Source organism: Heptranchias perlo, chromosome 12 (genome assembly GCF_035084215.1).
Source record: "Heptranchias perlo isolate sHepPer1 chromosome 12, sHepPer1.hap1, whole genome shotgun sequence".
NCBI classification, from domain to species: Eukaryota; Metazoa; Chordata; class Chondrichthyes; order Hexanchiformes; family Hexanchidae; genus Heptranchias; species Heptranchias perlo.
In genome coordinates, this window is record NC_090336.1 from 52,108,777 (window position 1) to 52,125,864 (window position 17,088).

General features: G+C 44.3%; 1 protein-coding gene across 5 annotated transcripts in view; it reads right to left on the reverse strand.

Annotated features, from left to right (window-relative positions):
* Positions 1-17,088, reverse strand: part of LOC137328029 (protein kinase C-binding protein NELL1-like) — a 617,180-nt gene that overhangs the window by 440,743 nt on the left and 159,349 nt on the right. For all 5 annotated transcript variants that reach the window (XM_067994100.1, XM_067994101.1, XM_067994103.1 and 2 more), the window contains one exon: positions 2,952-3,080. In XM_067994100.1, coding sequence (XP_067850201.1) covers positions 2,952-3,080 — 129 coding nt within the window. The remainder of the gene's footprint in view (positions 1-2,951; positions 3,081-17,088) is intronic.

Here is a 17,088-nt window from a genome sequence, read left to right on the forward strand (position 1 = left end):
AGTGCTTATTATCCATTAGTCCCTCTATTTTCCTATCATTATTGTTGTTGGTTTCTAATATAAGCCAGATCATGTAGAAATATGATTCACAAATGCTTAATAGCCAGCTGCTAGGTCTCTAACAGATGGTACTTTACATATAACCGTTTGTTAGCAATTATTTTCTTGAACCAATTGAATTATTTTATACTTTGATTCAGTTTACTGGAGGACTGCAAGATCAAGAGTGTAGATTAGTCCCTCAAATGACCTCACTGTAATACTAAATCAAACCCTTCGCAGTTGACAGCATCTTCTCACTTCAAGACCAAAAAGGATTGCAAGAACACTTTTAACCTTTGCTTCAAAGAAACCGATGCAAGGCTCCCCTTATAGTTCTGCAGGAATCTGAGCTATTCGAATCACAAATTTCAATCACTGTGTTAGCTGATTTGAGCAGGATGAAAAGAAGGGTGTTCTAAGTTGCAACAGGGAGGGAGGGAAGAAATCAACCAGGGTCCCTCCCTCCAAGCTACTACCCAGTTACTCCTGCTGGAAGGTGTACATGGATGAGGGCAGGATTAAGTTTAATCATCAGGCTCCCATGGTCACGTATCCTGCCAACACTTGCTGCCTTAGTTAACATATGAAGAATGGCAATTTGGGCGATGGTATCGGAGGAGGCTTGAAGGCCATGGCAACATGCCCGTGGAACCTTACCCAGCATGACTCAGTGCCTTCAGGGCAGGAGGGGAGATAATTGGAAGGTAATGGAAAGAAGCTATTATTGTCAAGAAAATATGTCACATCCATTCTCAAAACCAACTTTGTTCATCAGGCTCCATTAAAGTCAAGTCATTTGGAGTTAAGTATTGGTTTTCAATCAATCAATCATTCATTCAATGCTCACTCTTATTAAAGATAAGTGAAGATTCCTTTCTGGCAGGTCCCAGGAGCATTTACAGTCAGCAGCTCTGTGACAAGAACCAGTCATTTTCTGTATAACTAGAAATAGCGACAATTATTCAAAATAACAATTACTTTACACTTTTTGCTTGTTCACAGGAATTGTTTGATCTTGAAGGAGTGCATACTAACCAGAATGGTTCTAACCCTATACCACCCTTAAAGTCCAGGTTGACGAACAAGGTGAATCAGTGTTTTCGTAGATGAAAATTGAAAGACAGTTGCCCAATGCAAGATAATTGTCAAAGGCACTTGAACATCAGGTGCACAGTTCTTTGGACCGCTGGACAACTAAAATGTCTGCATTGTCTTTAAAACCACAATCGACAAACACCACCACCCCTTCCCCATTCCATTTTTCACAATCCTAGTGACAGGGTGGAGACAATGTCATAATGAAATTGTTATACAGAAATCAGTAGCAAAATTAAATCTGCCAACAGTTAAATTCCCCTCCCCTCCCCCCCACCCCTATCACCCTAATGTCCCCTATCAGGTGCTCATAACATTTCACCACTGGAGACAGAAAGTTGCGTTCTATCTTGCCGACTGGAATTTCTTGATAAAAATTTATGCACAGCACAAAAATAAAAGAGTTTGATCAAAGTAGAACAGATTGCTAGAAAGATCAGTACTGTGGGAATAAAATCCTTCACTGAGTTGTTGTTGCCATGCCAGTGCAAATATTTCAGTTACATTTCCCGAACCGCTGATCATTAATGGATCCGAAGTGCTGCCTCTCGCCAGTTGCTTATGTATTTTTAACTTCCACTTTCTTGAGATTTTTATTGCTTTTTTAAGAAAAAAACACCTTTGTCAAGAAGCACTCATCTTTCACTGATTGTTTTTCTACCGTGAAAAATGCTTTCAAAACACTGTAGACCATCTGTGAAAGAGCCCAATTCCCTCTATAGTACCGATCAATTAGTGCCACGGTGTCTGAGATCACGATTATTATTACCACAAAAATGTTGTAATTTTTATTCCCTCAGTTGCTGATTGTTTGTTAAGTGCAGCATTATTGCTCATGTTTCAATTTTGAGAACATTATTTATAATAGCTGACAGTGAGTGCACTTCTTAAATGCAAGGCAGCACTTGGGATCACACACAACTAAGGCTCATAAATTTCAAAAGTACATCAGTTTCTGGGGGAGAAGTACCATTATACAATGCGGCAGCTTCTGATCTGAAATAGAAAATCACTGATGCAAAGCAGCAAAACTTGCAAATACCTGGATAATTCACCTCAAAACAATGTTCAAAATTTATCCTCAAGCACTCTTGTACTAGGACCCCTGAGGATTCACATCAGTTGGTCAACACTGAAAAATTCTCCCAAACAGTCCCTGGACTGTTCTCGACAGCCAAATAGTACTGCAGAAATGTACATGCACGCATAATTTGATCAACCGTATCAGATGTACAACTTCAAATGGGTTTCTAACTTTTGTATTAACTCACCTTAATTATGCTACTGACTATATAATGAATAGAAATTATGTTGTATACTTCATAACACATTCAGTATTCATCCTATGCAGTTCTGGTGTATCAGCAAACCGTAATGCTATGGTCCGGTGCTTCATATTTTGTCACAAAATTATGCTGCATTCAAGAAGGCGGCTTACCACCATCTTCCAGAGGACAACTAGGGATTGGCAATAAATGTTGGCGACGCCTATATCCTGAGAATGAATTTTTTTTATGAAGTACGAACGAATTGACAATGTCTCCTTGGTGGTCTGGCAAATCTTAAAACCACTAACTTAATCACTACCTCAACGCCACTTCTTAAAAGTGGAGAGATAGTATGGATACCCACTTTTCAACTTCTCCATCAGACAGTTACCAAAACAAAAGACTGCCTCTTTCACAATTGACTTTCACAACACAAATAGCTGCAGAACGCCCATTTGTTTGAGGGCATGATCAAATCGCTCTGTATTCCAAGCCACAACAAAAAGGCCTAAACAGTCAAAAGTGCTAATGAAAACCACCTCCTACCTTCACAATATGCCGAGTCGCCTTGTATGGGAACAAAGCCATTCTTGCACATGCATATAGCTTTTGTGTTCAGATTCCAGCACTCAGAATTTTCACCGCATTGATGCCCCTCAGCACAGAAATCATGGCCTGCAATGTAAATATGGTTATAGCAGAAGAGAGTTGCAACAAAAGAAAAGCTAAATTATTTACATATATGAACAAGCTGCTCTGTATTCCAAACCAAAATGCATCCATTCCTAACATAAAACATATGTGGTTAACAAAGTGTTTATCAAAGAACTGGCATCTGTGATTGATATCTTGGCTATCAACATGTTCAACTTATTAATTCAAGATTTAGTATAAGTTTCATGAAGAAAAGGAGGATTAGAGAACCAAATACAGAGGTCAGCTGATTTGTGGCACTCCCGATTTTACAGTTATTAATTTAGGTGATCAAGACTCCAGGCCGGGATTGGAGCGTCCAAAGATTCAGCATTCAGTGTTACAAACTGAAATCATTCACAACATTTTGAACTCTGTCACTGAATTGCACAAAAGGTCTTAATGTCCTATTAGGTTGCAACTATTCAGGCATTTTTATATTGGAATTTTCCTTCTACTGGTTGACTTGTGTTAAGATATTCAGTGCCCGTCAATCAAAGAAGGGTTTGTATTTCCATGACTGAGACTGCCTGGATAATTTAGGTTGGAAAAATTGCGAATGAGTTAGACAGTTTCATGAGTGAAAATAAACTGCATATTTCACTGGGAGGCCTTTGGTAATCCATTTATTACATATGCTTTGTTTAGAGTATTTGAAAAGTAAAGGATATCAAACTATTGTCATCTAGCACCTGTGGAAATATAGAAAATATTTTGAAAATTTCCAGCCCACTCAAATATGAAAATTCGGCATATTCTGTTAAATGACATCTAAATATATATATTTGCTTCACAGGATGTTGGATTGGCCGGATAAAATGTCATATTTCAAAATGTTCTGATGTGTCTGAATTAACACTCTTCCTGCTAATTGCTTTTATGCATTCAGCAAGATTCTTAGTTTGTTAAGTCTCTGGAAAGTGGAATCTCTGGAGGTATGAGACACTATATTTTATGTAACGGTCATTCTTGGCTATTCCTGAAGAGACTAATTATTCCCAATGCCACCTGATGGTGGGCGGTGTGAACATCGAGAATAGAAGCTTCTGATTAGTAATTGCAGTTGCTAATGGAGAAGCAACAGGGCCCTAATTACTGTTGGGCCAAATGTTTTGATATTGCTGGGGTGTTAAAGCAGTGGAATAATTTCTTTAAAATTCAGTGAGAAGACAGGTTGGAATAGTAGCCTCTCTGTCTTTGTGTCAACAATTTTGTGAGAAACCAAGAATACCTCATGTTCCTATGATTTTCTAAAGTTCACTTTCTTACTTCCATTAGTAACCTTCTGCCAGCTCTCCAAGGCCAACACTTTGGGTTACTGACCTGAGAAATGTGTCATTTTAAATTATCTGTAATCCACTCTGTCTTGAAGAAAAGTTGAGGACATTTACAAGATTAGGCAATTGTTACTGCTAGACCCAGCAAAGCAGTTGAGTGGTTGGCAATTCAAAGATGTTGTAATCTCGGTAGATAATTCAACTTTCCATTAAAATAATTGTATTTTCTTTGTATTACAATTATATCATTACTGCCTTTAATCTCAGCTGCAGATGAACAAGTTTTGCAAAACTTAAAATATACAATGGACATCTGCAATGGAACATATGGAGATCCCCATCACACTGACTGATATAAGGAAACGGAAGAGAAACATTTCATTTAAACCTATGTTCAAGTATACTAGTGATGGGCCTATGCAATGAGAATAACAAGTACAGCACTTTTAAACATAATGCTTTGGATATTCATAGAATTTCTACATTAAAATTAAATAGAAAACAATTGTAATTCTAGACATCAATGATTCCAATAGCATAAGAAACTAAATGGAGTAGAGGAGCAGAGAGATCTGGGAATAGAGATATAAAAATTGCTAAAAGTAGCAATACAAGTTGATAAAGCTGCAAAGAGTGCAAACAAAGCACTGAGTTTCACTTCTGGGAGAACAGAATACAAAAGCAGGGAGTTAATGTTAAATTTAAATAAAGCCTTGGTTAGACCACACTTGGAGTACTGTGTACAGTTCTGGTCTCCATATTACAAAAGGGATACTGAAGCAATGGAGAAAGTGCAGAAACGGTTCACGTGGAGGTTACCAGAATTGAGAGGGTGCAACTATCAGGAATGTGAGGTCAGGCTGGGGCTCTTTTCTCTGGAAAAGAGAAGATTAAGAGGAGACCTGATGGAGGTCTTTAAAATTATGAAGGTGTTCATTAGGGCAAATGTGCAAAAACTGTTTCCACTTGTGGGTGAGTCCAGAACAAAGGGGCATAAATATAAGATAGGCACCAACAGATCAAATGAAGAATTTAGGAGAAATTAGAGAGTGGTGAGAATCTGGAACTCATTGTCACATTGAGCGGTTGAAGTAAATAACATTGATGCATTTAAGGGGAGGGAGAAGGAAAAAGAGGGATATGGGGGCAGGGTAGGAAGATGTAATTAGAGTGGGAGGAGGCTGGAGTGAAGTATAAACACAGGCATATACCTGTTGGGCCAAATGGCCTATTTCTGTGCTGTAGATTCTATGTAGTTCTATATAAATATAAATGCACAAAATCATTTTCCTGTCAGTGTTATATCTTACACCAAACAATCCTGTGGAAACCAATAAGACTTATTTAAAAGATCAATGTATTGATTACACAACTGCAGCGAAAAGAAATTTGGAACTGCAGTAATAAAATCCAGAATCTTTTCAATACAAAAAGTCTCAGCTTTACTGCTCAACTCTCCTACCTTCTTCAGGGTTCAGTAGCACAACCAATCAACCAAAGCAAACAGTCAGAAAATATACGCAGATGTAAATAAATAGCCTCAAAGTTATCTCCCCGGAGTTCCACTCAAACTCAATTTAAATGCATTATTCATAACAGATAGTTAAACTTCCATAAGCCGTATGCAGTTAGATTGTATGAATTAGAGCTTCATGCAACGGTTCAAACCAGGAATTCAGCCATGGAGGTCAGCTTTAATGGATAGGAAATTGTGTTGGGTGTGCTGACCTCTACACCTGAATTCTCGATGTGTGATCCCGCGCCACAAAGCTCCACACCGGCAGCACTAAGTCATACAATCTACCCTCGAATGTTTAAGTGCTCTTCTACACAGGCAGTCTTCAGCTCTTCAGGAGTAGAATTTGAGAATGTTATGTTGCTGTCTCCTAGAGTACCTGTTTCTCCAGGCACAAATTCTCCCCAGTTTATTAACCAAATTCCCTGCATTTATAGAGATATCCTTCTGGGTATTCTTAGGATGCTGACTTACACAAAGTGAACCAACAAATTGCAATAAATAACCAATTTTTTCTTCTGTGTTGAAAGTCTTCTTGAACTCCTATTCTGTCTTCCTCTATCACTCCTTAATTTTGGGATTCAAGTTTAACTCATTTGGAGTAAGACCTACTCATTTAGATTTGCCCCCTGTAGCCCCTCTACACTTTTCATGTTAACACATGCCAGGACGGACAACTTATGTTCGTATTGCATTTTTAACAAAGAAAATGTCCCATGACGTTACACAGAGGTGAAACATATCCCAAACAGTAGCAGTGGAGAAGGGTGAAGCATGGTTAGAGGTTGGGAGAAAGGCAGCAAGACAGCAGGGTTTAGGAAGAGAGTTCCAAAAAGTAGAGCTGGTACAGCTGAGGCCTATAAGGTGTAACAGAAATAAGAAAAAGGTACATGCACAGTTATCACACTTTTCCTTTACAATGTACTGTATCTGGCTATCCAAGTGGCACCTAATTACTTTTGCATAATGGCATAAGGCAAGGGTGTCAAACCCATGGCCCACAACAACAACAACAACAACAACTTGCATTTCTATATTACCTTTAACATAGTAAAACATCCCAAGGCGCTTCATAGGAATGTTGATGAACAAAATTTGACACCAAGCCACACAGACAATATTAGGAAAGCTGACCAAAGGTTTGGTCGCAGAGGTAAGTTTTAAGGAACTTCTTAAAGGAGGAGAGAGAGGTAGAGAGGTAGAGAGGCAAAGAGGTTTAGGGAGGGAAATCCAGAGCTTAAGGCCTAGGCAGCTGAAGGCACATCCGCCAATGGTGGAGCGATGGAAATCGGGGATGCACAAGAGGCCAGAATTGGAGGAACACAGAGATCTCTGCGGGTTGTAGTGCTGGAGGAGGTTACAGAGATAGGGAGGGGCCAGGCCATGGAAGGATTTGAAAACAAGGATGAGAATTTTAAAATCGAGGCAGTGCCAGACCGGGAGCCAATGTAGGTCAGCGAGTACAGGGGTGATGGGTGAACGGGACTTGGTGCAAGTTAGGATACGGGCAGCAGAGTTTTGAATGAGCTCAAGTTTACAGGCTGAATCAGGCTGACTTCTCAATCTCATGGAGCTCTGCCTTTTGGTCCTTCCAGCTGACAGAAACAGTAGAACTGCTGCTGGAATTACGAAACCTCACATACGGCTCTAGCGATTTACTCAGCAGGAGTGCACTGGATTAACATGATAGCTCCGAATTCCAGCAGCGCTGCCCTGCTTCTTCAATCAGGACCTGCTGTAATGAGGATTCCTGAGACAGTGGAAGCTGTATGGCAATCCATTGCGCTCCTGCTCAGAAAGCCGGTAGTGCCGCCTGTGACTGTTTTAAATTCCTACATTCTCACCGGCAGATCAGCTGCACAAGGTGCTGTCAGCGCCTCATCTCACTTGTGTGGTTGTGTGATTGGTGGGGGAGTGGAAAGGACGATAGCTCATGTTAGGGCAACTGACTGATCTAGGCCCACAAAGGCTGATCCTGAAGATATCAGCCTGCTTGCCCCCTTCCCTTCCCCCACCCCAACCCTTCCCTCCCCAACCGCACCCCCCGCCCCCCCTGCTGCCGAATGAACTGCATTCTCCATAGACACCTATGAATCAACAACAAAAACTTGCATTTAGATAGCGCCTTTAACGTAGTGAAACACCCCAAGGTGCTATATCAAACAAAAGAATCATCAAACAAAATTTGACACCAAACCAAAGAGACATTAGGACAGGTTACCAAAGGGTTGGTAAAAGAGCTTGGTTTTAAGGAGCCTTCTTAAAGGAGGAGAGAGAGGTGGAAAGGTTAAAGGAGGGAATTCCAGAGCTGAGTCACTAGATGGCAGAAGGCTTGGCCAGCAATGGTGGGGCAAAGGAAGTGTGGGTGCCCAAGAGGCCAGAGTTGGAGGAACGTAGAGACATCGGAGGGTTATAGACCTGGAGGGAGGTTACAGAGATAGGGAGATCCTTCACCCCATTCCCAGAATAAGCAATATCACCACTGCCATTATGTCTCCAATGCAGCGGCCACTGATGCTGCTGTCTCTAACTTGTTTACCGACCCGCATCCTAATACTGCTGCTTCTACCTGCCATCTGAGTCCTGCTGCTGCCTCCAACTCGGCCACTAAATTAAGTCTGGATACAACTTAATCCAGACTTAAGTAGTATCCACAGTTCCAGAGACAAACAGAGAAAGGTCAAGACAGAAGCACAAGAAAAAAGAAAAGAGAAAGAGACAGTATTAAAGGCAAAAAGGGAAGGAAATAGAAACCCCTCTGGAGAGACACACAAATAAGTGAAGAAAGAAAGAAAGATTTAAGGAGGAAAGACAAATAAAAGAGGAGTGAGTCAAGTAGGATTCATTTTCAGTCCAACTTCAGCATCAGCACTAAGTGGAATCTACGTCACACCCATGCTAAAGTTGTGGGGTAAATGATCCCAATCAAAAACAGTCCACTCACTAGTTGTATCGTAAGGACCTGGCCCACTGCTCTAAAAGAGGCAGTGATATTGCGATCATATTAGACAGATAAATGATCTTGTTCCTAACTCCGCCGGTCCTTCATATTTACTCTGACAAGTTCAAACATGAAGTGTGCAGGATATAAAAGATGAGTAAGCAGCCTTTCTCCAGGCTGCACACTAATTTTCCTGATGAAATGCAAATAGCAAGTCCCATGTGTGCGCTCCAGGAGTATGTGTACCCGATAACATATCCCATACACACAGTTGACTCTGAAATCATGAGCCACTGTTTTAAAACCTCACCTTTATTATTTGATGATGTGGAGATGCCGGTGATGGACTGGGGTTGACAATTGTAAACAATTTTACAACACCAAGTTATAGTCCAGCAATTTTATTTTAAATTCACAAGCTTTCGGAGATTTTCTCCTTCCTCAGGCAACTCACTCCTCTTTTATTTGTCTTTCCTCCTTAAATCTTTCTTTCTTTCTTCACTTATTTGTGTGTCTCTCCAGAGGGGTTTCTACTTCCTTCCCTTTTTGCCTTTAATACTGTCTCTTTCTCTTTTCTTTTTTCTTGTGCTTCTGTCTTGACCTTTCTCTGTTTGTCTCTGGAACTGTGGATACTACTTAAGTCTGGATTAAGTTGTATCCAGACTTAATTTAGTGGCCGAGTTGGAGGCAGCAGCAGGACTCAGATGGCAGGTAGAAGCAGCAGTATTAGGATTCGGGTTGGTAAACAAGTTGGAGACAGCAGCATCAGGAGAAAAACATTTGCCTGAGGAAGGAGAAAATCTCCGAAAGCTTGTGAATTTAAAATAAAATTGCTGGACTATAACTTGGTGTTGTAAAATTGTTTACATTTATTATTTGAGAATGAGGCAGACGTTTTACGTTATGGACAATATATCCAGACACTGATGATCAGAGTTTAATACAGAGTCATCCACAAGCCAAATCTCACCCAAGGAAAAACAACCACTGAGCCTACATTTGCCAAGAATCAATGATATATGGGTATTACCCCTGTAATTAATAAAGAGGACATTATTTTCAACATGGCGGCAGGAAGTCAGCGGGTGGGTGAGTAGTTACGTGGGAAACCCGGAAAAATTTTCTGTGCATTGGTTCGAGCGATTACGAATTAATTGAAGGCCCTAAATTTTACTTCCGGGTTTCGCGTTTCCAAGCTGCGCAGTGGGCATACTGCGCACACAAACGACGTGCTGTGACCTGGAGTATTTAAAGGGCCATTGCAAGCATGGATTTTGAAGGAGAAAGGAGGAAAATTCAAATATGGGCGAAGGCAGCACCCCATTTCAGCGACTCCTCCTTTGAGTTGCGACTGGCTGGTGTCAGAAGCAGGAGGGATGTACAATACCGGCTCATCGGAGGAAGCGCCCTGCTTCTGCCACCAAGGCGGCATGGCTGGAGGTGGCAAAGGAGCTCAGCAGCAGGAGCATGGTGTCCAGGTTATGGGTGCAGCTCAGGAAGTGTTTTAATGACCTAACCAGGTCAGGAAAAGTGAGTACAGTTTGTGTTTCTTGTACGAGGACACCCAAGTCTCTCTGAACACCAACATTTAATCGTTTCTCACCGTTCTAAAAATATTCTGTTTTTCTATTCCTCCTACCAAAGTGAATAAACTCACATTTCTCCACATTATACTCCATCTGCCATCTTCTTGCCCACTCATTTAACCTGTCTATATCCCTTTGTAGACTTTGTGTCCTCCTCACAGTTTACTTTCCCACCTAGCTTTGTATTGTCAGCAAACTTGGACACATTACATTGCACTTATAGGAGAAGAGAGAGCAAAGTGCACGGGATAAGAATAGGACAGGAGGGGGGCCACCACTAATAGTGCCCCTGACAGATGCGGAGGAGGAGGCGATGGACATCAGTCACACGTTGACTGCCTGGCCGTCGGAGATGGTGAGACTGGGAACATGCAGACAGCTGGTGACAGAACTTTAACATCCTTCACACACATCATGAATTGATATTGTCAATGTTTGATCTGTTGTACACCCCAGTATGCTCAATGGAAACTAACTTCTGTGATGATTTTTTAATACTGCTTTATGTTCTCTTCCAGGGCCTTTACAGATTGATGAGGAGGTCGGGGCCATGGAAGAGGAGCTCAGTTCCTCTGAGGGCACACCATCACCAGCCATGCACCAGCGCAGATACTCACACCTCGGTGCATCCTGTTAGCCAGATAGTTGGATTGTCACCTGGTGATTCACTCACAAGTGAGCAGACACAGGTGGCAGGGGCAGCTGCGAAGAGTCCGTGCAGGGGGGGTGCACTCCTCTCCAAGCTCTGCTCAGTGGATACAGATGCTGAACCCTGGGGGACATCGTTGAGAGTGAGAATGATAAGAGGTACAGCTGCACCTTTGTGAGGTAATGGAAAAGGTGTCACACACTCTCCACAATGGCAGATAAGATGGAGGAGTCTAAATCCATCGCTAGTGGTTTAATGTCGCAGGTAAGTGAGGGAATGGCAGCCCTCATTGAGCTTCAAGCACGGCTCTCAAATGAGTCCATGCAGGCCATGACAATGGCCGTGTGGACTCTGGATACAAACATGTCTGCTGCCTTAAACAGACAGCCAGAAACTTCATCCGTGGCCTTAGAAAGCGCCAAATATCCTCACCAGCCTGCTAGCCAGCAGAGCGGTGGGAGTGATGTTGTGCCGGACCAGGAAAGGGATGATGGCAAAAGGGGACATGGAAGTGGGGACTCCACCCAAAGCGCTCCCACATCTCACCTGTTGGCCCCCTCAACCAGTACCCACAATACTGTCTCCTCTCCCGACGGCCGAGTCTGCCCCGACACAGGTGCAGGTGGAGCAGTCTTTGTCGGTGCCCACACGGGCTCCAAAACCCAGAGGTCGTAGGCTGAAAGCATCTCATCAGTCAGGGCAGGGATCTGAGCAACCTGCCACTACCTCTGCTGAAGCCACAGGGGATGCACCACATAGAAGCACTAGAAAGACTAATGTTTTGTAATTACCAAGGGCATGCACAACGGTGCCAGACTGAAAGTCATGTTTTTCATTTATATTTGTTTTTGTTAAATGCACATTAAATGTTATAATTCTCATCACCACTGCCACGTCTTGCCCATTCGAGTCCCTTTTGTGAAATCGGCCTTTCATGAATGCCAAAACGTGATGGGTGGGTGTATAATGGGTGCATGCGTGGTTGAAGGACTGTTTTGTACAAACGGAGGGGCTGGTGCTGGTGCTGGTGCTGATGGTTGTTCCAGGCAGCCCGAGTACTTCGCGATCTTCAGTTGCGATTTCATTATCAGAACCTGTTAGATATGAGTGCATCCATGGCATCACGGGCAGCCATGTGCGCTGCTGCTCTGGTGATGTGTTGTCCATCTTCACCCTCCTCTTCTTCCATGTTGCCGGCAGATGCAGATGCTTCATGAGCACATTCGAGCTCCTCCACCTGTAACCCTCTCTGCTGAGCGACGTTGTGCAGGACACAACAGATGACTATTATTCTGCATAACCTCACTGGTGAGTACTGAAGGGCTCCCCCAGATCGATCCAGGTACCTGAAGCGCATCTTCAGCATTCCTATGGCTTGTTCAATGACAGGCCTGGTGGTGATGTGACTGTCGTCGTATCGTTGCTGTGCCTCATGAGTGGAATTTCTCACAAGTGTCATTAGCCATGTCTGCAGGTCTCCAAGGAGCCAGCCCTTAAGTCTGTATTGTGCATGGAAGAGGTCCGGGATGTTGGACTCACGCAGAATAAAGGAATCATGGTAGCTGCCACGGAATCTGGCACACACCTGCGGAAACCTCCTCCGATGGTGGCACAGCAGCTGTGCATTGATGGAGTGATATCCCTTTCAGTTTATGAACAGTCTTGGTTGATGTGGAGATTCTCATATTGCTACTGCACCCGTGGGAAGCTAGCCGGAGTGCTGAAACCCACTGCCCTCTCATTAGAACATAGGAAATAGGAGCAGGAGTAAGCCATTCGGCCCCTCGATCCTATTCCACCATTCAATAAGATCATGGCTGATCTTCTACCTCAACTCCACTTTCCCATCCAATCCCCATATCCCTTGATTCCCTGAGTGTCCAAATATCCATCAATCTCAGTCTTGAACATACTCAACAACTGAGCATCCACAGCCCTATGGGGAGCGAATTCCAAAGATTCACAACCCTCAGGGTGAAGAAATTTTTCCTCTTCTCGGTCCTAAATGCCCGATCCCTTATCTTGAGACTATGAACCCTAGTTCTAGAGTCCCCAGCCAGGGGAAACAGCCTTTCAGCATCCACCCTAACAATTTTATACGTTTCAATGAGATCACCTCTCATTCTTCTAAACTCCAGAGAATATAGGCCCATTCCACTCAATCTCTCCTCATGTGACATCCCAAGAATCAGTTTGGTGAACCTTCATTGCACCCCCTCCAAGGCAAGTATATCTTTCCTTAGGTAAGGAGGCCAAAACTGTACACAGTATATCAGGTGTGGTCTCACCAGCACCCTATTTTCTTTTTTTATTCGTTCATGGGAAGTGGGCGTCGCTGGCGAGGCCAGCATTTATTGCCCATCCCAAATTGCCCTTGAGAAGGTGGTGGTGAGCCGCCTTCTTGAACCGCTGCAGTCCGTGTGGTGAAGGTTCTCCCACAGTGCTGTTAGGAAGGGAGTTCCAGGATTTTCACCCAGCGACGATGAAGGAACGGCGATATATTTCCAAGTCGGGATGGTGTGTGACTTGGAGGGGAATGTGCAGGTGGTGTTGTTCCCATGTGCCTGCTGCTCTTGTCCTTCTAGGTGGTAGAGGTCGCGGGTTTGGGAGGTGATGTCGAAGAAGCCTTGGCGAGTTGCTGCAGTGCATCCTGTGGATGGTACACACTGCAGCCACAGTGTACCGGTGGTGAAGGGAGTGAATGTTTTGGGTGGTGGACGGGGTGCCAATCAAGTGGGCTGCTTTGTCCTGGATGGTTTCGAGCTTCTTGAGTGTTGTTGGAGCTGCACTCATTCAAGCAAGTGGAGAGTATTCCATCACACTCCTGACTTGTGCCTTGTAGATGGTGGAAAGGCTTTGGGGAGTCAGGAGGTGAGTCACTCGCCACAGAATACCCAGCCTCTGACCTGCTTTTGTATCCACAGTATTTATATGGCTGGTCCAGTTATGTTTCTGGTCAATGGTGACCCCCAGGATGTTGATGGTGGGGGATTCAGCGATGGTAATGCCGTTGAATGTCAAGGGGAGGTGGTTAGACTCTCTCTTGTTGGAGATGGTCATTGCCTGACACTTGTCTGGCACGAATGTTACTTGCCATTTATGAGCCCAAGCCTGGATGTTGTCCGGGTCTTGCTGCATGCAGGCACGGACCGCTTCATTATCTGAGGGGTTGCGAATGGAACTGAACACTGTGCAGTCATCAGCGAACATCCCCATTTCTGACATTATGATGGAGGGAAGGTCATTGATGAAGCAGCTGAAGATGGTTGGGCCTAGGACACTGCCCTGAGGAACTGCTGCAGCAATGCCCTGGGGCTGAGATGATTGGCCTCCAACAACTACTACCATCTTCCTTTGTGCTAGGTATGACTCCAGACACTGGAGAGTTTTCCCCCTGATTCCCATTGACTTCAATTTTACTAGGGCTCCTTGGTGCCACACTCAGTCAAATGCTGCCCTGATGTCAAGCGCAGTCATTCTCATTTCACCTCTGGAATTCAGCTCTTTTGTCCATGTTTGGTCCAAGGCTGTAATGAGGTCTGGAGCCGAGTGGTCCTGGCGGATCCCAAACTGAGCATCGGTGAGCAGGTTTTTGATGAGTAAGTGCCGCTTGATAGCACTTTCGATGACACCTTCCATCACTTTGCTGATGATTGAGAGTAGACTGATGGGCAGGAATTGGCAGGATTGGATTTGTCCTGCTTTTTGTGGCAGGACACACCTGGGCAATTTTCCACATTGTCAGGTAGATGCCAGTGTTTTGGCTGTACTGGAACAGCTTGGCGAGAGGCGCGGCTAGCTCTGGAGCACCTCTCCTCCAGCTTGCTTTGTTTCTTAATGCTAATTTCTTCCCAATCAGATCCTGTAGTTGCCAGCTCCCAGCTGACCCAACCTCTAGTGCATCAGCCAGCTACCTGCCCAATCTGGCCTTGAATGCAAACAGATTATAGGAGAGAAGTTAATTTTTGAAAAAGTACATGACATGCCAACTCTCCCTTGGCACTGGAGGCTGGAAAAGTCTGATTTTAAGCTACCTGATGTCACCCCATGAGTCACAGTGGCTCGTCTCTTCTGTGAATGCACTGCATCATCTCACAAACACAAACACACACACACACACACACAACACCCATACACAGAATAGGTGAGTTCTGGTTGCTTCAAGAAATCATAAATCAGCTGTTTTGAAGCCACCAGCATGAAAAGTATATTTGTTGTGCCAGTGTCATCGTATGGTAGAGTGAGGAACATGCCAGGCCATGAGATTACAGATTTGTGCTGGAATACAATTCTGCTGCTGCTGATGGCCCACAGCACCTCATGGATTCCCAGTTTTGAGCTGCCAGATCTATTCTGAATCTATCCCATTTAACACGGTGGTAGTGCCACACAACACGTTGGATGGTGTCCTCAATGCGAAGACAGGACTTCGTCTCCACGAGGATTGTGCGGTGGTCACTCCTACCAATACTGTCATGGACAGATGCATCTGCGTCAGATGGATTGGTGAGGACGAGGTCAAATAGATTCACTCATCATCTGCCGCAGGCCCAGTCTGGCAGTTATGTTCTTCAGGACTCGGCCAGCTCGGTCAGTAGTGGTGCTACCGAGCCACTCTTGGTGATGGACATTGAAGTCCCCCACCCAGAGTACATTCTGTGCCCTTGCTACCCTCAGTGCTTCCTCCAAGTGGTGCTCAACATGGAGGAGGACTGATTCATCAGCTGAGGGAGGACGGTAGATGGTAATCAGCAGGAGGTTTCCTTGCCCATGTTTGACCTGATGCCATGAGATTTCATGGGGTCCAGAGTCAATGTTGAGAACTCCCAGGCCAATCCCTCCTGATTGTATATCACTGTACTGCCACCTCTGGTGGGTCTGTCCTGCCGGTGGGACAGGACATACCCAGGGATGGTGATGGAAGAGTCTGGGACATTGGCTGAAAGGTATGATTCTGTGAGTATGGCTATGTCAGGCTGTTGCTTGACTAGTCTGTGGGACAGCTCTCCCAATTTTGGCACAAGTCCCCAGATGTTAGTGAAGAGGGCTTTGCAGGGTCGACTGGGCTTGGTTTGCCGTTGTCATCTCCGGTGCCCCAGTGGTCCGTCCGGTTTTATTCTTATTATGACTTTTTGTAGCAAGATTGTACAACTGAGTGGCTTGTTAGGCCATTTCAGAGGGTGATTAAGAATCAACCGCATTGCAGTGGGTCTGGAGTCACAGACCAGGTAAGGACGGCAGGTTTCCTTCCCTAAAGGGCATCCGTGAACCAGATGGGTTTATACGACAATCCGGTAGTTTCATGGCCACCATTACTGGTACTAGTTTTTTTTAAATTCCAGATTTTTATTTATTTAATTGAATTTAAATTCCCCAGCTGCCGTGGTGGGATGTGAACTCATGACTCCGGATTATTAGTCCAGGCCTCCGGATTACTAGCCCAGTAACATAACCACTATGCTACTGTACCCGATTATTTAATTGCAGCAGGACCTCCTGACTCTTATACTCCAACCCTCTTGCAATAAAGGCTAACAGTCTGGCTGGTGTCGTCGCAGGGGAAGTTCACATTGTGGCATGACCTGTCAAACAAGCCATCCATCATCTGTCGTATACACTTACTTGCAGACGACTGAGACACCCTGGAGATGTCACTGGTGGTGCCCTGGAAGGACCCGGAGCTGAAGAAAGTGAGGGCAGTGGTGACTTTAACTGCAAACGGCAATGCTACCAGGTCCAGTCGGGAGCAGCTCTGTATGAAGGAGCATTCAAATGTCCACGACCATATGGCAACTCAATCTGAGCCTGTGTCGGCACTGCTCGTCAGAGAGATCCAGGAAGCTCAGCCTCTGCTGTAAACCCTCTCACATGGATAGTGCCTCCTGCAACCTCGGCCCCTCCGTTGGTTCCCTCACTGCTCTGCTCTTTAGGTCCTTGTGGTGCACCTATGTTTTGTGCACCTGCAACTCTCAGAACTGCACGCCGTGCCTGCCGCAGATGGTGATGTGCCTCCTCCTCAGA